Raw genomic sequence first — 24,798 nt, forward strand, 5'->3', positions numbered from 1 at the left:
CAGAAAGAAAGAAGGAGCTCCTACCTTTTGCAACAACATGGATGGAACTGGAAAGCATTATGCTGAGTGAAATAAGCCAGGTGTTGAAGGACAAATACCATATGATCTCACCTCTAACAGGAAGCTAAACAACAAAACAAACAAGCAAGCAAAATATAACCAAAGACACTGAAATAGAGAACAGGCTGACAGTGACCAGAGGGGAGAGGGGAGGGAATTTCAGGGGAAATAAGGGAGGGATTTAGAGGAACCTATATAAAGGATACATGGACAACAACTGAGAAGGGTGGAAATGGGAGGGAGGGGGGAGGATGGGGGGTGGGATGGGATGGGAGTAATAGACAGAAAACTGTACTTGAAAAATAATTAAATAAAAAAAATTGGAAAAAATAAAAATAAATAAAAATAAAAATAAAATATCTAGGTGAACCTAAAAATGTTGCTGATGGGCTTGCTTGCAATAAAGTAGGCTAATTCCAAAAACTCAAGGCAGTTTTGGACATTGTAGTCAAGGTATGGATCCGAAGCCAGGAGCCTGGCGGCAGGTAAGATTCTCTCCTGACCCCTTGCGGCCAGATCACTACACGGCTCCATACCAGCGGGGCTGGGGCACAACACCGCCATTTGAGGACTTGAATTCTTTTGACTGTGTAATCACCATGCTACTTAGAGGCCACAAAACAACAGAGGACAGCACGCCCAACAGATTTTACACGAACAGAAAGCCCAGGTGATTTGCAGTGCACAAGCAGGGCAACCTTAGTGCCAGCCTGGACAGACAGGTATTTCTTGTTTAATAGAATGTGGGTTTTCCTGAGAAATGTTGAGCGCTGAAACATCTAATACTAATATAAGGGAAGAGGGGGAAGGTTTGTGGGAAAAATAGCACAAGGACAGTAAAGACAAAAACCACTCTGATTTGTAATTACAGCCGTCGCAGAGATTTAAAATGCACAGAAACAAGAGTGAAAATTATAGAAACCCGTTGAAAGGAGAACAAATGATGAATCAGCGTATGATAACACGGGGGATGGATGTCTCGGCTGAGAAGCTGCCCTTCAGGCTGGCCCAGGAGGAAGTCAGCCTCCGCCAAGAGCAAGGGGACCTCTGGGAGGTCAGAGCGGAGCAGGTGCTCGCTTTTCATCTTCCCAGGCGTGTCCTAAAAGAGAGCCTGCAGCTATTTTTTTACTGTGAGTTAATTACATTAACTGTTCATCACAGAAATAAATAATAACTTTGGGAAGCTAAAATTGGTAGAACTAAACTGCAGACAAGAATAAATTATATTGGAATGAGAATGTTCAATGGATAATTAAAGTATGCTGAATCGGTGTTTTGCTTTGGAAGACAGAAATTAGAAACTTCACAACTAACAGCTAGTTATACATATTTTTGTGATGTTATTTATTTAAGCCATATACAACTATATTTTATAGTTTCTAACTTGCAGAGGGAAAAACGTATTATGTATATCAATGCAGCAACGAGTAAGGAAGGAGCAAGTCGTAGACAAAACAATTGGCCTACAGCAACAACGAAATAAAATAAGCTTGTAGAAAGAATCCCAAATACAAAACTAATAAAAATAAATGTAATACATTTAACTCTTTCATAAGAGACAGATTTATCAAATTGGATTTTTAAGAAAAATCTAACAATATACTAGTTGTAAAATAAATATCAAAACATCATTATCCTAAAAAGTACAAAAGAAAAAGATGAAAAAGATATTTTATGCAGTTCTACCAAAAATAAATGTTTTAGCAATATAGTACCTAGTAGGATTTAAAACAAAAAATATTAATACAGATAAAAAGGAATAGTGCATAATAAAAAATTATAACCATAATCTTATTACTAAGAACATAGATTTGTATGCACAAAGCAAAAATATTGACTGAATTATAAGAACACAATTTCCAAATTCATAAACATAGAGTATGATACATCACAGTTCTCTTAGAAACTAATATAATAATCAAATGAAAAACGAATGGTGCAAAGGCTTCTGCTTCCAGTGCAGCAACTGAGTTGAGGTTTTTGTTTGTTTTTTTACCTTTCCTTCCAAGTTTCTAGTCCTATTCCTGCTTTTCTGCTTGTTCTGATCTAGGAAAAGTTGCACATGAGCTTATGCTACTTCTGCATTACATGGACCTAACTCCCTTATTTATCAATACCATGTAAACTAATTTTTCTTAGAAAGGCACGTTCTATAGCAAACATACTGAGGTTGAACTAAAGGTCATGGTACCGTGCTTTTTAAAAGTTCTTGCCAAGTCATGAGATGTCTAAACAGGGACAGGAAGACTTTCCACTCAGCTACAGATCTATAAGATATAGATAAGGTATATCTATAGATAAGATATCTATATCTAAGACATCTTATCTATATCTTATCTATACCTTATGTTATAAGATATAACATACTCTAGCTCCTTGGAAAGAAAAGAGTAACAATATGTACACACACACAAAGAATCAGTAGGCTGATGCTTTTCAGCACAGACTCCATGAATTAAACTAAGGAAATGGTGCATAAAAGTGAGTTCCAGGCAAGCTATTTGGACATCTACAAACTGCCTATGTTTTCCCATCAAAACAAGTGCTTAAATTATAGGGAGCCCTGACTGGGTATCTCAGTTTGAGTGTTGTCCTGATGTGTCAAGGCTGCAAGTTCGATCTCCAGTCAAGGCACATATGAGAAGCAACCAAATGAATGCATAAATAAATGGAACGACAAATCAATGCCTCTGTCTCTCTCTCTCTGTTCCTCTCTCTCTAAAATCAATCTATAAAGAACAATTATAGGGAAACTTAATCATGTAGTAAAAGAACATAGGAGATTAATACAGGTTCTTTTCTTGAGTAGTATGTGCTGAACACTGTGCTAGTTGACATAATTAAATTTTAAGTAAACAGATGTTGACCTTAGGAAGTGTACAACCAGGTTGACAAAATACAAGCGTAAACAAAGAGGATGCATCTCAAGAGTTCTCTTTCATTGGCTAGGAAGGCCTGGTGACACGTGAGAAGCAGAAGATAAACTTCAGCAGGCATACTTCCTAATGCCAATACCAGAAATCCTAAGCATACTCTTCTCATTGTGCCACTAATTTTAACCCTCAAAATATACCAGCAACTTAGGCGTTCCAAGAAAAATTTTGGTTGTTACAAGAACATAATCAATTTTAATTTTTTTTATTTTTAAAAACTGGTAGGTTTATATGACAACAGCAGAAGGTCACAAAAATGATCATGAGAATCAAAAGAAATATAAATGTTTTTGCTCTCATAAAACAAACGTACAGCCTGGGCAGGCTACATCCATTGAAATAAAGCAAAACACTCATCTAGGTTGAGCTCTTTGATCTCTGTTTTACTGTTCACGAACCTGCTACATGTAAGTTACACTGACAGTAATTCCCAGTTAGGATGTCATTTCTAGCAGTCCTTTTCCACGCACATGTAAATGAGGATAAGGATTGCTTCCTACACCCCAAAGTGTGCATTTTTTAAAGGTAGCAAATTCACGCCTATAAAGTAGCAAATCACTTGAACACATAACATGCAAGTAACTACCCAACTTTGTGAATGAGCCAGGTTTCCACCCACGAATTTTGGTAAAAAATTCTCTTTGCCTCACATCTACATGCAGTCATACACATGCTTTGTGTTTGTCTCGTAACCATTTCATATGTCCCTGGTCCCAGATGAGTTCTAATTGATTTTTTTATATTTTAAAATGTGATTTTTCACCTGTCTCAAAAGACAGGTACATGAAATAAAAAACAATAATTAATACCACATACGATATTCTCTAAACATCAGGAATGTTCCATAATCCATATTTAATACTTCTTTCCGTCCAGAGTCCACATTCACAGGAAGGCCTGAGAAGGGAGTCAGGATTCATAATAAGAGGGAAAATACACTCTTTGGTTATCTGACTAGGAAGAAGGTCAACTTGTGAAGCATAAGTATATATCCCAATAATGCACTGCTTAATCCCACCAAAGTGGAAGGAAGAACAGTCTAAATGAAAGTTCTGGTAATTATCAAATAATTGAGTTAGAAAGATTCAGCAGATACACCAGAGGTTCTCTAAATCCAAACAATAGATATCACAAAATTATCTACATATGTGTACAGACAAGTAAATTGTATGAAGTAGGCTCAACAACATCCTCAAAAACTGTACTTTCCAAAAGAAATATGAGGTAAGTCTAATAACTGATGAAACTGGCCAATAGTAAACAGATCAAAGTAACACTGCATCTTAAGGATTAAAATATATTAGAAAAACTTTTGTCTCACTCCAACTATTTATAAATTATCTGGGTTCTATTCCTGAAAATGGCTTTAACTTAATGAATTGTACTATTAAAAAGAAAAAAAGAACAAGCTTTCAATATTGAATCACTGCATTTTAGAAGAAATTTAAATCAATGCCATCATGAAATTTAACTCACACTTCTGATGAATGGAAACTAATGAAGTTATAAACTATCATGAAAACTCAGAGCACAGGTTCAACAACTCATTTGCAAATCTAACAAAGTAAAATGCCACCAAAACTGGCAGATTGAAAATAACAGCACGTAACAAAAGGTAGAAAATAAAATGACTGTACTTTGCATTAAATTATTAACCACACAATAGATTTGAAATGTTTCTATTTACCCAAAGAACTTTTTAAAAATGAGTGTTATAAGGTTATATTTTTGTACACTTTTTTCAGATCTTATTTAAAAGATTAAAGAAGAAATGAACCCAGAACTTCACATTTTACACAGTTCATAGAAAAACCTAACATTACTTTAAAACATTTTAAAAATTCAAAATGAACACTTTTTTAGTAACTTACAAAGTAATTTCTCCTATAAGACCACAACTTTGCCTCTGTGGTATAGCAGCACAATTATCTGAAGCATTATATACATCTATAATTAACATCTGTAGCCTCTGCAACATACTTTACAATCAAAAGTTAAAAGATATTCAATGATTAATATGAAGCATTGATTTATCTAACATTATTTAAAATATACAACTATATTTATTTACTAATTTTTCTCTGAAAAGTTTTCAGAGAATATAAATCACAAAAGTTACAAAAAGCAGGTATGTGACTTTTTAAAGAGTTAATATATAATCTTTACATATTTTAGTGACTTGCTAAATTTTCACTTTGCAAGATAAAATTCACTACTGCTTAAGCAACAATCTATAATTATTATTGTGGTTGTCCAAAAGCCACTTAGATAAGCTTTATGTGGTATTTAAAAAAAATAAATTTGAACATTTTTGCAAGTTCAAAAATAGACATTTTATGCATTTAGGCCAATATTAAACATTAGTCTTTAAAAAAATACAATACCCAGTAATTCCAATTAGAGTGCTTCCAATAACCAGTTGAAGGATCAATGAAATTTGCTTTATTGAGCTTTTTAAAATTAAGATAAAGCGCTAACCTAACTTCTCCATGTCTAAGAACTTTGTTTCCATAAAGCTACACCACATAAAAGGGTGATTCAATACAAGGATGTCCAAAGGAAACATAGTCTGGAATTGCGCTGTCTCCACTAGAGTAGCCACTAGCGATACATGACTATTTTCATTCCATTAAAATTTATTAACTTAAACAAAAACACAGTAGCTACACCTCAAGTGCTCATAGCCATAGGTAGTAGTGGCAACAATACACAAGAGTATAGAGATGAAGTATGTCCCACACTTGTCTAGCACAAAAGTTTATGTAATATTATTATTGCTGGCCATACGTCCCATTGATATATTTTGGTTATTAACTTACGTGTTTGTTATCACAAAAGGAATTTTCATTCCCGCCTAAATGTTCTGTTATTACTTAAAATCCTGCTCTGAGAAATTATATCAGGAATAGACAAAATTATATAGAGTATGAGCTAACACAGACTGAGCTTTTCTTCTTTACATGTAAAATACATTCCTGAAAGTGTGGATGAATATAAAAGGTGTGAAAATAAAAGGTTCAAACTGTGATAGGCCCAGCTTCTTTCCACCCAAGCAGGAGTAACACATCCTAAATTTACTTTCCCACCTGAAACAAATGAAAAAGTGTACAAACTATATGAAAGAAAGATTTCAATGACATAATGCACAATGCAACAGGGACACCTCTGAGAAAGGAGAAACAAATGAGGCGAGGCCTGTTTGCCCCAACTCACTGCTGTAAAAACAGTGGGACAGCCTTGGTTGGCTCTCCAGATTTTAGAGCCTGTGACTGACTACCTGGGAGGAGACAGGCGCACAGAGCGAGAGCTCGGGAGGTTACGTAAGTGTCATGCACTCCGTAGAGTATGGGTCAGGGCATGCATCCGAGAAAACTGTCTGGGGCTGGGGAAAATCCATCCACCAAGATTAGAAGCAACGATGCTGTTTTGGCCACCAGGGTCCGGAAAAGTGGTGGTAGCCATCAGTCAGGCTAGAAAACTTCATCATTTTCAGTGCTTTAGGTACAGGGCGAAGAAGGAAATGGTTACCCTGTACTAAATACACTAACTAGTCCCACCCAAAGACCACACAAACAATATTTAAAAGGTAAAATTGTTTCTAATTAACTGCATTCTGGAACAAAGCTCGAAGTATTTGGCTGCTGGCACAAAAAAAAATCCAATACCTACCAAGGTAAGTTTCAAAATATCTAGCAGCTAATCAAAAAATATCAAACCTGGCTGGTGTAGCTCAGTGAATTGAGCACAGGCCCGCGAACCACACAATCATGGTTTGATTCCCAGTCAGGGCACATGCCTGGGCTGCAGGCCAGTTCCCAGCAGGGGACTCACAAGGAGCAACCACACATTGATATTTCTCTCCTTCTCTCTTTCCCTTCCCCTCTAAAGATAAATAAGTAAAATCTTAAAAAAAAATCAAATGTGCAAAAAAGAGAAAAAGCAGAAAAATATGACCCATAACTAGAACAAATATCAGTCAAGACCAATTTCAAAGTGACACAGACATTAGAGTTAATAGAAAAAATATTAAAATTATTTTACAACTGTGTTCACGTGTTCAAAAAGCTACAGGAAAGAATGAGCATGTGAAACAGAGAAGAGAAAAATGTAAAATAGACCTAAACCTAACTTCTAAGGAGGAAAACAACATCTGAGATTAAAAAATAAAATATAATGCTGGAGGAATTAACAGCAGATTAGACAAGGCAGAAAAAAAGATTAGTGAACTTGAAAATATACTAACAGAAACTATTTAAAATAAAACTTAGAAAAAAGAAAGACTAAGAACAAAAAAAGGAAAAACCAACAGAGCATCAGTGAGATATGGATTGACTTCAACAGCCTAATATACAGGTAACTGAAGTTCCCAAATGGGGGAAAAAAGCAGAAAAATTAATCAAAAGGTAATGGCCGAAAATTTTCCAAGTTGATAAAAATTAAAAACCCATGTAAGACACCTTAAACATACAAATGTTTAAGCAAACATAAAATTCCAGGCATATAAAGAAGCCGAAAAAACGGGCTCCATAATAAGGAAATAAATACATCACTTACAACTGACTCAAAACTGATCAAGATGTTCACATTAACAAAGATGTGAAAATTATAACTGTATCCCATATATTCCCAAGTTGAATACAGAAATAGAACACATAAAAAAGTGTGCAAATCCATCTTGTAGAGATGAAAACTACAATGTCTAAGATGAAAAATGTATTGTATTTTTTTTCATTCAGTCCTGGGTATGTCTGCACACACGGAATGCACTGACTAGGTGCACTTTCATGGCACATGTGCACTGAGCTCAGTTGAATGGCCAGCAGGGCCAGGAAACATCTGCTTAGCACATGCGTTCATGATGGAGTCAGAGTAAGCTGAGTAACACAGATCAATGTGTGCAATAACACATTCCGGTGATAACTTGTAATCTTAGTATGTAAGTTTGAAGATGACTTTTGATCAATATATTTATGGCAAGCACACAGTCTACTTACTTTTAGCCTTCTGGACCCATTTACTTGAAGAAGATAGAGTACAAGAAAAAACGCTTCTTCAAATGTTAACATTGTAAGTATCTAATAGATTGACCAGTTTATTTCACAATCCAAATACAACGCAAAAATAGTCTAGGAAAAGAAACCTCTATCTTCCATAATCCTTGATTCAAGCTTTTATCTTCATCAAAGTAACCTAATATTTCTTATTAATTACATACATAAGTAAATGTGCCCTGTCTCGTGTGGCTCAGTGGATTCAGTGCTGACCTGCAGACCAAAGGATCACAGATTCAATTCACAGTCAGGACACATGCTCACATTTCAGGCCAGGTCCCCAGGACGGGGCATGTGAGAGGCAACCACATATGTTTTGCCTATGAGGCAAAGAGGGAGATCTTTTTTCCCCTCTCCTTCTCCCTCCCTTCTCTTCTCTCTAAAAATAAATAAAATCTTTAAAAATACATAAGTGCTACCCAGGTGAATTAAAAGATAAAAATCAATGCTTCTAAATGCAAGCTTTTTATTTGCTTAATACATTGTAGTAGTAATCCACTTAAAATTAATTTTGAAATAAAAAATTCCTCCTCTCTAAAATGTTAGAAAACCATGCCCTAAGTTCAATTTACAAGAGAAAAATTAAGTCCCACTTAAGAATGAGAAACACTTCAAAGTTTAATTCTATCTTTTAGAGTAAAAACAGAAAATGAATTGAAAGAACACAAGTAGTCATTTATTGACACAATGAGGTATACTTCCTAACACGAAGCATGAAGATAGAATTCACAAAAACTAAAAACAGATATCTGTAAATTAGACATTTATCACGTTAAATGCAACAAAAATTCTTTTTTGAAAAGGCAAAATGGGAAAAAAATGAAACTACCAAAAATAAGAAGGATAGCATAAATCAAGATAGTAAAATTCATAAATCTAAATTTATACATAGTAAATAACAGTCTAAAGTCTCAGGTAGAACTAGCAGCATTATTCTCCTTAATAGAATGTAGCTATTATTTGAGATGTAATTTCTGTTTAGCTCCTCATACCCAGTCTCCTTCATTTCTGTAAGTCACCACAAGGCATTTCCCTGAGGCAGCAGCCTAGGAACAGGGTGGGACAGAAGGCATCACGACTAGGAATGTCAAGGCAAGTTCAAGTCAATAAACATTTCTGAATGCCTGTTTACACTGTGTGGGGAAAGGGGGAAAGAGTCTGGGCACAGGGGTGTGAAGGAAGGATTGCAAGAAGGAATGCTGTACTCAAATTTTAAGGATAAGAGTCACGCAAGCAAATACTATGAAAATGGTGTTTCAGGTAGAAAAACTCAATAAAGGAAACATCAGTAGGTTAGGTAACATGGGGCATGTGGAAACTACATCAGTTCAGTGTTACCGGAGAGGAAAGTGCTCAGTGAGAAATGAGAGTAAGAGCTATAAAAGTTAGCAAGAGCCAGCCCAGGCTGTCTTTGTGATCTGACTGACCTTTGTCCACTAGGGATCAGCAGCCCCTGGCAGATTTTGGTAAGGAGAGTGGCTTGGTCAATTTGCAATTAGCAAAGTTTGTCATGGTGGCTACAATGAGGTCAGAATAGAAAAGGAAAAAAGAGAGAGACTTTTGGGAAGGGATAGTTCCTGGAGGGAAGAAGATGAATTCAAATTTTTCAAACTTCTTGCCCTTGAACATTCCTGTCAAAACTTAGGAATTGGTACATGAGCAACACTTCAAATCATGAGACTTGATGACTCAGAAAGCATATGCCTACTAAAGAACTTTCTAATGGAAATTTTAAGCAATGGTACTAATTAACTGTGACAAAGGGTTATACAGAAATGAAAAATCTAAACCAAACTTTGGAAAACAATGGTCCATGGGTTCAATTCAACCTCCTGGTTTTGTTTTTGCCTTTTTTTGTAAATAAAGTTTCATTGGAATACAGCCACAGCAATTTTTTAAAATATTGTGTATAGCTGCTTTTGCATTATAACAACGGAGTAGAATGTTGCAACAGCAATGGCCCATAAAGCCTACAGTATTTCCTATCTGCCCCCTTCACAAGAAAAATCACCATTCCCCAGTACAAAGAAGTTATCCCAAATCCAGGTAAAGAAAAGGGCCTGGCTCATCTCTGACAAAAGGTGAGCATGCTCCTAAATGGATTTTAAGATCCTTTTCTCCTCTTACAATGTGGTTTCTAGTACTTGAGAAGGGAGAACATTTACATCCCTAATGATCGTTGGGTGGTAAAGTGAAGAGTATGGGATGGTTCTTACAGAGATAATGGCATCTCTGATAACCAGCCCTCAGGACTGCTCTGAGGATTAAAGGGATCAAGGATTTTAAAGAAAAGAATGATGATTCACTGTTTAAAGTATTCAGTAAGTGCCTGTGATTGCTAACCTCAACATAATTATACTATAAATATGCATCAGCAGGCCAGTTATTGCTGAGGGACTGAGTATAAATGTAGCAGGAGTTTCAGCTCCCCCAAATTGAACACAAAACACAAAATCATAGTTGGAGTCTTGTCTGTGAAGTAAAAAACTCAGAATGCTGTCATTTCTATAGACACATTAAACTTCAAAAAAAAAAAAAAAGAAAGAAATTTTCCCTCCTCTAGCAAGAGATCTGGAAGCGGGTGTAGTACCTAAAGGACTCAGGGGAGACATGCAGGTGATGAGAACTAGCCCTATCACTCCCACATAAGAACTTCCAAAGCCCACACCACCATTATCTCTGCCACTCTTACTCTGTCCCACCTTAGCGGGTACCAGTGAATCAAGTACCCCAGCATTTAAGTAGAATCAGTTAAGCTTCAAAAGCCCATAAAATAAAACCTCACATGCCTGGAAAGTTAAATCATAGCACACTTTTCAAAAGTATTAAGTATCACATATAACTTTATTACAAACAGCATTCAGGCCAAAGCATGTCTGGATCAAGAAGCTTTTTGCACTGACTCCATCACCTTTATATGCTCTCAATAAAGTGCCTTCAATAAAAAAGGTTTTCCAGAACACTGCAAAAGCAATCTATTCGTAGGTGGCTATTGATTTTTATGCTAAAGGAGCAGAGCTTAGGCCTGGTAAGATTCTTACCACCTTTCTATCCACTAGTGATTTTATTCTTACCATTTTTCTAAATACTAATGTTTTGACTCTTGGGCAAGGTGTTTTTCTTTTTTTTTATTTTATATTTTTCAGAATATGAAGCAACCGCACAGAAAAATTTTCATAAAAAACATGATCATGCAAACACTAGATAAGACTTGGCAAAATATTGTAATATCAAAGATATATATTTTAAATTGTGCCTATACCTGAAATTCTACTAAAATTCAAGCATTAAGGAGGCCTGGAAAAATATATCTTACCTTTCAAAAAAAGCTTTAGGATAAGCTCTTTTACATAGAAAATAAACACACACACACATAAAGGAATAGAAAGCTTTTGAATATAAGTGAAATCATTCTAATTATCTGTCAACAAAGTTGGGATAATTATCTGCTTACTCAACCTTCAGAAACAAATTTTAAAAATCCTCTAATGTCCCCAACTTACTATCATTTATCCAGCCTCACGAGATATCAAATCAGAATTTTCTCTCTCTCATTAAATAAAGTGATTATTCTTAGCGCTTCTATGTTTTCGATATATCTTGATTCCAGCTATTTCTGCCATCCACTCTAGAATTACTATAGTCTTAGCTGCCACCATTATTTCCGGGACTACTGAGATAGCCTCCTAAGTAAACCAAATGCATCAAGGAATCTCTCTGATCTCTTTAAGTGTTTCTCTGTGAGGCATCCAGAGGATGTGTAAAATGCAAATCTCACTATATCAATTTCTACTGGGCAGTGATGCTTTACAGAGTTCAAACTTCAAAGGCCCACCTTGACCTAGATCTGGCTAGCCCACGCTTCAACTCTCCCCAATGTGTAATTCATTTTGTTTCTGGTCCACTAGCTCTTTCCAGCTCCTACTATTCTCATGGGCCACTCTTTCCATATAGAAATGCTGTTCCACCTACACTCACAGAACTGGACCCTGTCCGGCCTTCCAAATTTCAGCTTCCTCTCCTGTCATTAACAAGATCTCTTTTGATCTTCTATTTCAAGCTAACTTGCCTCTTTCTGCAGAAGACCTAGTTAAAGTTACCACCTTGGAATGGTGGATAGAAGGGACAGTGACCAGGATTCCAGCCACTGAATCATTTCTCAGGCTAACTGTGGTCATTTAATTAAGCTCATATTCTCAATAATCTTTATTCTGGAAAATAAATCAATACTATTTCCTTATTAAGACAAAATCATCTAGAAAATTAGCTAGTACAAATATGTCATTCTGCTAAAGTACAATGCTGTTTTTTTCAAAACTATTAACTATTAAATAAGCCACATGTATGTCAAAATACCTGTCACACAGAAGTTCAAAAAATGTTACATAAATCTATATTAATCAATCAATTGGTAACAAAGAGAGTAGGCTATAGTTCCCCGGAAAGTGCCAACTCGATAGCACCTAAAGTGAGTTTTCAATGAACTGGCAATAAGAAGCATCAGTGTGAGCTCCAACGATTAAGGAATCATTTCCAGAAGACAGTTGCCTGGACTAGACATGGAAGGATAGATTCTTTGGGAGAGGGGTATGGGTCAAGGGGAAGATTAATCTTGAAACTGTTATTAAACAGAGAGGGAAAAAGAGGAATGAATATAAAAATAGAAGAGCTAGACTTAACCTAATAAAAACCAGACTATAAAAAGAAGATACGTAAGAAAGGCATAAATAAAGATAAACCATAAAAAAGTGTCATGAATCTTGTGATCAGGACTAAAGCTAGAAAGGTCTCCAAATTGGCTCAAAAAAGAAATACCATAGCACCTGATTCTTATTTAGCATGGCTGCAATCATTTGCATTATTCTACTATATATATATAAGGTATATATGTATATATATATACCTTATATATACATATAATCTTTATAACATATTGTAGTATAAGAAGTAGTTTTAGAAAGAGAAGCTACTCAGACGTCTTAGAGAGCTTCCAACTCTATTTCCAGATAAAGATTATGAACTAAATTCAGAAACATAAAGTTACTTGGTCAGGTTAATAGACTGGTCATTTGAAAACATAGTATCAATACTTGTACCTTGAACCCCACTCCAGGTTCAGCATCCTTACCATGACGAAGATCTCCTAAAACTAAAATAACAGTCAATTCTTTCTATACAATGCCCCCTTTACAACAGTATAATTTACTTTTCTTCATGCAGTAAAACCCTTTTCAATATTATAAATAAAGTCAGGCTTAGCATATTTATATTAGTATTTGTATTAGGTTAATTTATTATTATTATAGAAGTATAACATTTAATTTTTAAATATTACATGATATTAAAGTATATTTGATTCTAATTTGTAAAGAAATATCATAACATAAATGAGCTAAAGAACATTTCCATTATTTAAAATAAAATCAAGTATGCACACACACACATCTAACAAAACTCCCATGCATATTTTTTGAAAAACTGAATGACCAAACCCATTATTCAATTTCTTTTCTAGGACCAAAATTAATGTAAGCTGCCTAACGAAGGTGAGTTTCATTTATTTTGCCTCCTGTGCATTTCATGTTGCCCTGTATACTCTGATTTATTGTCCTAGAAGAGCACTGGCAGATAAATTCTCAAACACATTTGCTTAACTGACTAAGCTCAGTAAAATATTTAAAGTAGGAAAATAAATAGTGATTCCAAACCTGGTGCTTAATCAAGAGAAATAAGTATTCATAAAACATGGGAAGAGTCTTCTGGAGTTCATTCTAGTTGCATGCTCCATTAGAACACAATTCTACCCGAAAATGAACAGCCCATATTCACGAACAGAGAGAACACTAGGAATGCGTGTCCTGGGAGAGTCACACCTTCACACATCACCGATTACATGTGCTTCACAATGCACCTTAGGGAATGTCTATATCCCACAATGCAAACCTTCCAGTGACCAGTTAGCCACAAGCAAAAATCTCCTAAAACTTAAAATAACAGTCAGTTCTTTCTACTCAACACCTTCTACAAGAATGACTTCATCATTCTGCATCTTTGTTTTAGAAATGAATCCCTTCAAGACTGAAATTGCAAAAAGGTTCTAAAGGCATTTTAAAACAGAATTATCCAGATTTTATCATTGATTTAAGCAGGAAATACCTCAGATTTACTATATTAGCAGAAAACAAATAAAAACATTTGTAGAATTGTGAAATTGATTGCATGTTTGCCACCGAAGCTGTGTACAACCACGAAAGAGAAAACTTTAATGTATCTTAAGTGAAAATATGCTACAAATTCAACATAAAATAAAGTTATAATTTTCTGAAGGAAAAGACAAGGAATCCACAAATGTACAGTAGCAACATGGTTGAGAATGAAGTAGAAGAGGTATTTGAACCTATTCCCTAGGTCACTCACTGCCAGTTAAACACATAAACTATCCATTTGAAAATACACACAAAAAAACTAGAGATCTGATATACATATAAAAGTAAACCCAACATGGAAACAGCAAGAATTATAATAGCCAGCTCTGTTTTGTTTGTTTTGTAATAATTTATGCCTTAAAGTAAATTTTCTTAGTCCAGTGATAATGGGGTTAACAGGCAGAAGGCCATAGAACAAATAGTTAACAAACAGTTAAGTAAAAGTTGACAAAGATACATGTCTGGGATCTGGTAAGAAGTTTCACAGAATTATAGTGTTTTTATAAATATTAAATTCAATAAAGGCCCAATACCCTGTGAAGCTAAAGTAAGAACTCATTAGCACTTAAAAGAGGGAATCTATATGTTTTTCCAATTGTCATTTGTTCTTTATTAGGAAGAAATATTAAATACATATACTTTTGTATATGTATATTTTTAATCTTGTTCCATCTTATTATTTAACACATTCATGAGAGCATAAAAGTAACAAGTGTATTTGATACATTGCATATTGGATTGATTCTGGTCCTGGCTTTGACACTGGTGAGCTGTGGAATGTTCTGGAAACAATTTACATCTCTGTGACAGTTTCCCCAGATGTGAAAGTATCAAGTGTCAATGGAGAGTGGCTTTCTATTTTTTTATTTGCTGACATGTTCAAATATTAAACATTTTGAAGTATTTTACAGATCGTATATTCTGATCTGTTGTGGCAATAAACTACTTCCTGGTAACTAGAACTAAATTAGGCACTTTTGAAGGTTTATTTATATGTTTTCCAAGCATTACAACTCCATATGATAATTTGTTTTGCTGAAGCAAATTCACAAAGAGATTCTTATCTCTCATAAAGCACTATTAAAATTGCCAGAGAAAGTAGAACTCACATGTAATTGTCCAAATTTTTACTGTAAAGTTATTTTGCTGTGGAGAAGTGATAAACTATTTTATTAAGTAAAATTAAAGAGCTTGCTTCATGTCTCAATTTTAAACTTCTATTTCAATTTGTTGCTATTTACTTTCTGCTTTTAAAAGTTAATCATTTCTTTGGTGCCTATTATATGAAGCAGTTATGATCGTTGAAAAAATTAGCTTTAAATAAGAATATTCTGTGAAAATCTTGCCAGATCCAAATAAATTAGAATCCCTAGTTTACTTTCAGAACAGGCGAAGTTATTACTTTTTCAGTTTTACATAATCTTGATGAGAAAACAGCTATAGTAGTATTGTCTCCTGAAACTCTCTTGCGCCTTATTACGAAAAAAAAAGCTCTCTGATTATTAATTTCTAAACCAAGAGTTCAGTCTATAATTCATTTTGGGCACTGTTTAGTTTTGTTTAGCCTAGGTAAAAAGACTATGTTCTCTTGGAGTGATTTTTATATCAGAAATTTGATGAAATTGCCTTATACTATTTAAATACATATATCACTTTACTAAATAAATGCTCATCAGTATTTAAAAGCAGTGAACAAAAACACATAAAAGGGGTAGAAAATAGAAAACTGAACACGTCCCATGGAGATGGCTATTGTATCAGGTGATTCCAAACAGAGTGTCCACATTGTCCTCTTGAGAGTGGCCACTGGAAAAGCTGCTAGACCACAAATAAGGGAAGCCTAACAACAGTAACTTCAGTCAACTCGGGATAAAAACTTTGGCTCCATGATAATTTACACAATAGACTAAATGGCATCTGAAAAGACCTCTCAAACATAATCTCTGAACTATTTAACTTCACAAAAAATAAGTATTGATTTTTAATGTTTATAAGGTTTTCTTGTTAAAAGACATAAAAAGGAATCTAACTTTTTAAAAATTTTAAAAGATTTTATTTATTTATCTTTAGAGGGGAATGGAAAGAGAGAGGGATAGAAATACCAGTGTATGGTTGCCTCTTGTGTGTCCCCTGCTGGGAACTGGCCTGCAACCCAGGCATGTGCCCTGACTGGGAATCGAACCTCCATCCTTTGGTTCCCAGGCCCATACTCAATCCACTGAGCTACACCAACCAGGGCAGGATCTAAATTTTTAAAATTCCTTTTGCCCACCAGTCTGCAATAAAAACAGTGTTAGTTTTTTATTTATTTATTTTCTTTCAAGAAGGGAGCATTCTCCTAGTACAAGGCATGATCGTGATCTCAGTGTCTGCTTCCACAGGCTTGCAGTGAAAAGACTGCCTGTGATGATACAAAATACACACACAGAGATTCGCCGAGAACGGAACACTGCTCAAGTGACCCCATCGACCATCTCTGCCCTTTTGAATGCTGGCATGGCCTTCAGCCCAAGTAGTTAACATTACCATCAGTCCGTCTCAAGTTGACTGTAGAAATTTAGGAAATTCTGATAATTTAATATAATTACAACCAAATTAGGTCACAGCTACCAAAAACTAGGGTGTCATAAAGTTGATCAAATTAACATTTGTAAACTCCTTGAATCATATCCAACTCCATCAGCAAATGAGAACTTGGCAAAATTACACAATTTAAAATATATGAAAAGAAAATAAGAATAGAGCTCCAAAAGAACATGTTGAACATCAAATTATTATTAACAAAGGATATTATTACAAAACTAAAAATGCCCAAAATATTTTATAAAAATGACCACTTGAAAGACATCACAATATATAATCCTTATACTGTCCACAAAATTATGCAATACAGTTCAGTTTTGCAAACATAACCAAATTTTCTTAAATAGAAGATAAAATAAAATTATTTTAATAAGTACCTTAGTACTTTAAAGATAAAGTCCTAGTTATTTTTTTCTACTCCACAGAAAATTTTGTTTCTTTCTCTACGTGCTTCTTAAAGCAGTAGGCTCTACCCACACTAGTCTACCTTAGAAAAGAAAAAACCTCCTACGTTAAATGTTCCCAGTTCACTTACGTAACAGCCAAAGAGAACTGACATTTTAACAATCAAGACTCGTTTAGAACCTGAAATAAAATCTAGCTACACTAAATACCCATTCTTTATGTTCTTAGTGATTTGCTTCATCCTAAGGATGCATATTCTATATTATGTTCTAGTGACATTTTCCTGTTAATTTTAATAACACCCTTAATATCAGCGCAGTGAATCCATTTACACAATAAGAAAACAATGGGTGTATAAATATTAAAATTATGGAGTGATAATGCTCCAATTTAAAATGAGTATTTTACAGTGTTTATAGTATGTTGATTTATAGTATACAGACTTATAGCATTCTCACACTAGTTCTGAGAGACGTTTCTTCTCTATCTAGAGGACTGTCCATCTTCTCCTTCAGTTTGAGACAGACCTCCAGGTAGCCAGACAGTCTTGCATTTACTGGGGCACATAAAATGGAACTCAACAGTAGTCAATGGAAAATTAAATGCAAATGTTTATGGGAAGTGATACAAAGGACTGAGGCTAAGATACAACAGTAGAAATGAAATAGAAGAACAACAGTTTAAACAACTGTGTGTGTGTGTGTGTGTTTGACAAAGAGAGGCAGAGGGAAAAGGTACAAAGCAAATTCAAAAGTGACACTGATTCCCACCTGGGTACCTGCCACAGTGACATTGCCAGTAAGAGAAGCCAACAGAGGCAGACCGTGCTTTTGGGATAGATCTGGCAAGCCAGGTATGAGAAGACAGCTAAGTACTCAAAATGAAGTACCTAACAGAATGTTGGCAAATGCATGACTGAAGCTCAGGAGTCCAATTAAAGCTAGGGAAGTAAACTTTGAGTCATCCCATACCAACTGTAAATAAAAGGAGCTAGCCTCGTAAAGGAAACCACCATTGTGTTCCCGCCAAGAGCCAAGCACTGTGATGTCAACTACAATTTGCATTCATTCATTCTAATCCTTGCTGATTTAACAGGTAGGGTTATTAGCCTCATTTCCAAATGCAGAAAGCGAGCTCCATAAAAGTTCAGAAACATTATCAAGGAACTGAGGCATTCTGAGTTGTAAGCTCAAGAACAGTAAGTTCTCATCACAGCACTGTACTGCCTCTTTAGAACAATATCGGGGAACATGAACGAATGAAATTTCTAAGCAAGTTACAATGTGCACAGAGGGATAAAGAGCCTAACACAGGACTCTGAACTCATCACTATCACACTAGTTCTGAGAGATGTTTCTTCTCTGTCTAGAGGACTGTCCATCTTCTCCCTCAGTTTGAGACAGAGCACCAGGTAGCCAGACAGTCTTGCATTTACTGGGGCACATAGAATGGAACTCAACAGTAGTCAACGGAAAATCCTACAGAGCCTTAGAGCCTTCCAGCACTGGGTACATTTCATAATGTTCCTAAAAAGTCTCAATGAAAACACCTATATGGCTGTTAAAATTAGTCACACATGGAATTTATCTTTGGGGCATATAACTAAGTACAACAGGACAGTGAAATAAACCTCCTTCAATTGCTAATTTGTTTCTACTTGCACTGCTTACTCTAGAACTACCTACTTGTAGTGCAAATTATCTTTACTCTGTATGAACGATCTTGACTAACAAGAATTAAATCACCATACTATAGAACAGGCCTGAGCTTTAGGAACGAGGCACAGTGGGCACTTGTCTTGACAGTGCCCTGTTTGGAACCCCTTCCCACAGCAAAACACTGCAAACCAAATCGGGCTCTTCAGCCCCCGCAGCAGGCGGGGCCTCTGACATGCTTTCTCCCTGGTGTTGCTCTCTGATATTCCCCTCGGCTACACAATTAAATGCTATACTAAACGTGACACTTTTAGTCTTCCACAGAAATCTCTCCCCCAAATTTGTATGGGTTCTTCTGCTGGGAATTCTCTCAATCTGTTGTTCACTCCGCTTTGTCTGTCTATGGAACAGAGAAGATGAGACAACCTAAGAATAAATTTTCTTCCATCTGATTTTCCCCTCATTTTTTTTAACGTCAGGAATCCTTCTCTAACAGCATCCTGATAATACTCTAGATAAAGCTCTTTTACATTATCCAAACTAGTCGACTCAGCAACACACGTTCAGATTCTAATGAAGAAAATGAAATGAAATTGGTTGCTAGGTTGAATTACAGTTTTCCAAACCTGTCTTCAACCAAATAAGAGCAGGCAGTCAATAGTAATCACGGCAGCAGAGTGAGTTCAAGAGTCCACAAAGAAGACTTTCTTCTTTGGGGTGTGGATGGATTTCCTCCACTTGATAAAATTTTGTTAAATGAAAAGTTGAATTCCAAAAGGAAAGCACGTGTTTAAAGTGAAAAATCTGCATTAATTCACTTACTGAAATAACAACAACAGGATACAAAATGGAAAGGTTACTCTCTTTAAGTATATTCAGTAATTTCTGGGTTTCTTCAAATTCAGAGGTCATAACCTAGAAGACCAGACAGATAAAAGGGAGTTAAAAGACATTCTTAAATGATTTAAAAGTTAATTCGAGGAGAAAACATGCAAAACTTTATGTAATCATTCAAAATGTGTACAAAGCCCATTTTTAAAATTTTAATCTATTTTAAAGGCCATCTGTAAGTTTATAATTACTAAAATTTGTACTATTTATTCATTCAAACCTGCGTAGCCTTAAAACAGAAAATTATACATGCTGTCTAAAGAATTATTATCACTATCTCCTCTTTATAGGAAATGTTATTTTCCTATTTCAAAAAATAAAAAATAAAGTTTCCAAATACATATTAAAAACCACAGCTCATCTATCAAAATCTTAAAGTCAAATATTTAATAACCAAGAAACATAAGGTCTCTCCCACATCACGTTTATAAGATCCTCAAAGTGCTTTCCGTCGTTTATGTTTACGACTTACGTTCACACAAACAAAACTGTAGCACTGCTCTAGGAGGACTTGCTGGAGGTCTCTGCCAGCATGACACAGAGACACAGATGTGACTTTCAGATGCTGCGAGAAAAACAAAATAGAGAAAAAAGAGTTTACAAATTAGATGGGAAGACCAAACATGAACATAAACAAGCAACTTTGTAACAAATGAGCACAAAATTGCTATCAGCACATAGAGCCAAGGACCGTATGTAAGTAAAACAAAATAATTTCATTTATGACACCATCATCAAGAATAAGGAATTTGAACCAGCCCATAAATAAATATTATCTTTAGCAAACAAGGATATTGAGACATTATTTCAGATAAGAAAACATGTAGAAAAAGCACAGGGTATATTCTGGCATAGGCAAGTGGCCCATTTTTTTCTTATACAAAGAATGTTTGCAAAGAATGTTGGAATAAAATTAAAAGGTTGGTTAAACAGAGATTGTCTGACGATTCTGGAAGCACAATAAATTAATTCCAGTCACAAACAATAGGTTTAAGAAAACCTGAAATGACCAGAAGCAGAGAAAGTGAAAAGAAATCACCATAACAACACATGATAGAGAAAAACAGTTGATCTAGGATCAAAAGAAGAGACTAAGGGATGGTTACCAGTGCTGGTCCCAGGCTAGACTTAGAAAAAAAATGGTGCATATGTTATTACAACAACTTACCTAATATGACTTTTATCCCATATAGTTCAATATTCTAATTAATTTCTATTTTTTTTTCTATTACAACTATATATATATAAACAATATAACTACTAAGCAAGGGATCTTCTATAACATTATCTCTGCTATAATAGTTCCACAGGAAGTCACATTTCAGTGGTTAACACTGGCATTACATTTAGAATGTTGTACAAATTTATATCTAAAACAGGTTTTCACATTCCGTAGTAAAGCATAAAACTCTGTAACTCTCAATTTTTTCCAATTAAGAATGGACGATTTAATACATATACACATATATTACATGAATGTGTATATAATTCCTATTAAATCCACAATTATGAATTTGTCATTAAAGTACTTTAAATCTACTTACATTGCATTCAAATCTTAACCATCCAGCTCCACTCTTCAACACAAATATTCTTAAACTCTAAGGCCATTTTCTTCTGTTGTCACAAACACTGGGCTCACTCTAGCCTGTGATGGCCATCCCATATACTTGTCTCCTTATTAAAGCTATCGTAGATACATATATTTCTAAAACTCAATTATTAACAGTTAATAAATACAACATAAGCTCTTAGAAAATAGAATAGGTATAAAAAGCACAGTGCCCAGTCACAATATTAGTTATTATTATTATTATTATTAAAATGTATTTGCTCAGCTAGTATGTGATAAATTAAAAATTCCAATTAAAAGATAAAGTCATTTACCAACTAATGCCCACAGACTAAGGCAGAAATACATGCAATATTTTTACACAAGGTACTAAATATTAGCATTTTTGCAGCCCCTTTGGGAAAAAAACACAAAAACAGAATTACAATTTCTTTCCTTCTTGAAATTGAGATTCTTTTAATAATCATTTCCAGTCAAGCGCAATTCTTTTATTTGGTCATACTGCTTTCCTCCCAACCAGAAACAAACAATATTTTCCATGCTTGAGTAAAGAAATTTAGATTTAACCTAAATAGAGCAAAGGGGCCTTTGACACCTTTAATAAACAAAAACCGCATTAGACAACGCTATTAGGTTGTTTATGAAAAAGCTCTGTGGCATCGTCTGATGCTGTCATTCCCAATGTTTCCACACTCAAACACAGCAAATGGAACAATCCGCGGGCTAGAGGAACTCCTTGTTCTGTAAATATTTTGGTTCAAAGAACATTTAAACAAAATTTAAAACAACCTTCCAATGTGTTCAGTACAATTAAAGAAGTGTACAAAAATAAAATAAAATATTTTCTTTACATCATAACAAATAAAAATTTAGAAAAGATTTAGTAGTAACTAAATGCAAACATCTGCATATGTAGAATGCTATTTGAAGCATGAATTTTAGGAAGGAAGATAGGTTGTCGAAAAAATATTTTCCATTTCAAGAAGAGTTAAGGCTTAACTAAGCCTGAAAGCCTTTGGTTTGAGTCCCATGAATCAGAAGTTCAAAAATGTGTTTCACTTTTTACAGACAGAATATGTTGGCTGGATCATCTCTGATTGTGAATCCATCAATTTTTCACCTCCCTCCTGTTCAAACAAATGGCACTAATGTGGGTATAAACAAGGAAACTGGAGAGAGATGCACTTTCGTCTCAGGGGCTGGGGTGTGGGGGGGTGGGAGAACATTGGTTTAAGGGTACTCAGTTTTAGTCACATAAGATGAATGGATCACATAAGGTCTAATGAGCAGCACAGTGACTACAGTTAACAATGCGGTATTGTATACTTAAAATTTACTAAAAAGGTAGAACTTACATGCTCTTACCAAGACAAAGAAGAAGGAAGGAAGGAAGGAAGGAAGGAAGGAAGGAAGGAAGGAAGGAAGGAAGGAAGGAAGGAAGGAAGGAAGGAAGGAAGGAAGGTGAGAGGGAGGGAGGGAGGAAGGGAAGGGAGGGAGGGAGGGAGGAAGGGAAGGGAAGGGAAGGGAAGGGAAGGGAAGGGAAGGGAAGGGAAGGGAAGGGAAGGGAAGGGAAGGTGGTAACTATATGAGTTGATGGATAAGTCAATTACCTTCACTGTGATGATCATTTCAAAGTATATATGTATATCGAAATATCAGTTTGTACTCCTTAAATATATATAATTTTTATTTTTCAAGTGTACCTCCATAAAGTAGAGGGGGAGCAGGGGGAGTCTTTCTGCATTGCAAATTCAGATTTTGGAAGGGAATCTTGTGTAGCCAGGACTGCTGCCAACTGAAGGCTGAGACTGGGCTGCCAGCTCATCAGTCACGGTCTTCAGCAGAGTTGTCTCTGGCTTGAGGGCGCTGCGTCTGGACCTTCGGCCAGAGCCTGTCCATCTCTATTTTTAGAAACTGCCACCTGAGATACTCCTTTAAGTAGTCACCATTTTCAAATTTTGAGCTGCCAATTAAAATGTACTTCATGGTTATTTTTAGACTTCTGTGGAAGTTTTGTCCCTCTAGGATTCAGCACTTACTGTACTATTTTTATTTTCTATTTTTTAGAATTAGCTTTAAAGCATCTTTTTGAAATTATAAGCATGACCTTTGGATGTGAATAAACTCTGCAAAACACCTGCTGTGTGACTGTGGGTAAATTCTTTAAGGACTGTGGCTCAGTTTATTCAGTAAAAAGGAAATACTTTAAAACTGTTAGGAAGGTTGATTAAACTAATATATGAGAGTTAAGGATTAATATTTCTAGGAGTCATCCCTATAGGTCAGCCTCCTGGAAAGCTTCAGAGAAAACAGCCACAGTTCTAAGGCAATGAATCTTGGCAGAGTTATGAGGTACTAAATGAACCAGGTCCCTATTCTGTCGTGTTCAATGGATCTCCAACCATGAGCACTGAGCTGTGGATTGTACCAGCGGCCCCTACAAGGCTCAGACCCTAGCCTGTTGAATACTCTGAGGAAAGTCTGGATATTCTCCCAATCCTAAACACTGGACAGGCAGAATAGCACTAGAACCAAGGTTTTGCCATGTTGCTCTGGTGTTGAATTCCAGGGGAATTCTGGTGATTCTTCAGTAATGTAGCTTAAAAGCCACACTGCACAGAGACTGGTGTCTAACATTGATTGAGACCTGAAGATCCATTGGCAATGCCAGCGCTGGACACTCTCTCTGTTCCTGAAACTGTGGACTTTTTATCAATAATCATTGTTCTAGAAAGTCTAATGTCTAATGTGAATGCTGCCATGTCAATTCATACCTATCTGCTAATCACCATCCTTGCACATATTGATATGTTAAATGTTTGCTATTATTATTCTACTCCTTTTCACTAATTTCCACCTCCAAAGGACATTTTAACACATCGACATATCTACACAATACCTTCACATTTTATACCTTGCTTTTATTGAGGGCTTTACCATTTGTTCATTAAAGTATTTCACACAGATTCTGACAATTATCTTACTAAAACTACATAGCAAATCTAGGCACATACTGTTGCATGTTTAAAGTATTTAACACCATAGCATGTTATAGATAAAAATGCTGAGACACCAAATTTTAAATAATCTGTTAGAGATCATAGAGCCAATAAGGCGTAGTGCTCAGATGAAGGTCTATGGGAACCTCAGGTCCACATACTTAGCTCTGAAGCCCACTGGGTCTCAATGAACTTCATACCATTGACTAGGTGTCAATGTCCTCCACGTGATTACTACCTCATCACGGGAGTCACAAGACCTTTACTTAGAGCAGAATGCTACTACAGATCCCAAAGTCAGCTGAAGGGACACACCTTATCTGGAGAAAGCCATCTGGGTACTACAAAGCTTAGGTGCTTCCATACTCACTCCTCTAACTCATATCATCTTTCTGGGTCCTGGACATGGAAGAATGAACCTAAGAAAGTCCTCCTGGATATT

At 35.5% G+C, this 24,798-nt stretch overlaps 1 protein-coding gene across 1 annotated transcript in view; it reads right to left on the reverse strand.

Moving 5' to 3' along the window:
- The window catches only part of CRPPA (CDP-L-ribitol pyrophosphorylase A), a 198,352-nt gene that overhangs the window by 84,781 nt on the left and 88,773 nt on the right, over positions 1 to 24,798 (reverse strand). The window contains exons 7-8 of the mRNA XM_037056259.1: positions 20,257 to 20,349; positions 19,716 to 19,808 (exon numbers count right to left, since the gene is read on the reverse strand). Coding sequence (XP_036912154.1) covers positions 19,716 to 19,808; positions 20,257 to 20,349 — 186 coding nt within the window. The remainder of the gene's footprint in view (positions 1 to 19,715; positions 19,809 to 20,256; positions 20,350 to 24,798) is intronic.

This window comes from Sturnira hondurensis, unplaced genomic scaffold, assembly GCF_014824575.4.
Source record: "Sturnira hondurensis isolate 20B ecotype Veracruz unplaced genomic scaffold, ASM1482457v3 Scaffold0008897, whole genome shotgun sequence".
NCBI classification, from domain to species: Eukaryota; Metazoa; Chordata; class Mammalia; order Chiroptera; family Phyllostomidae; genus Sturnira; species Sturnira hondurensis.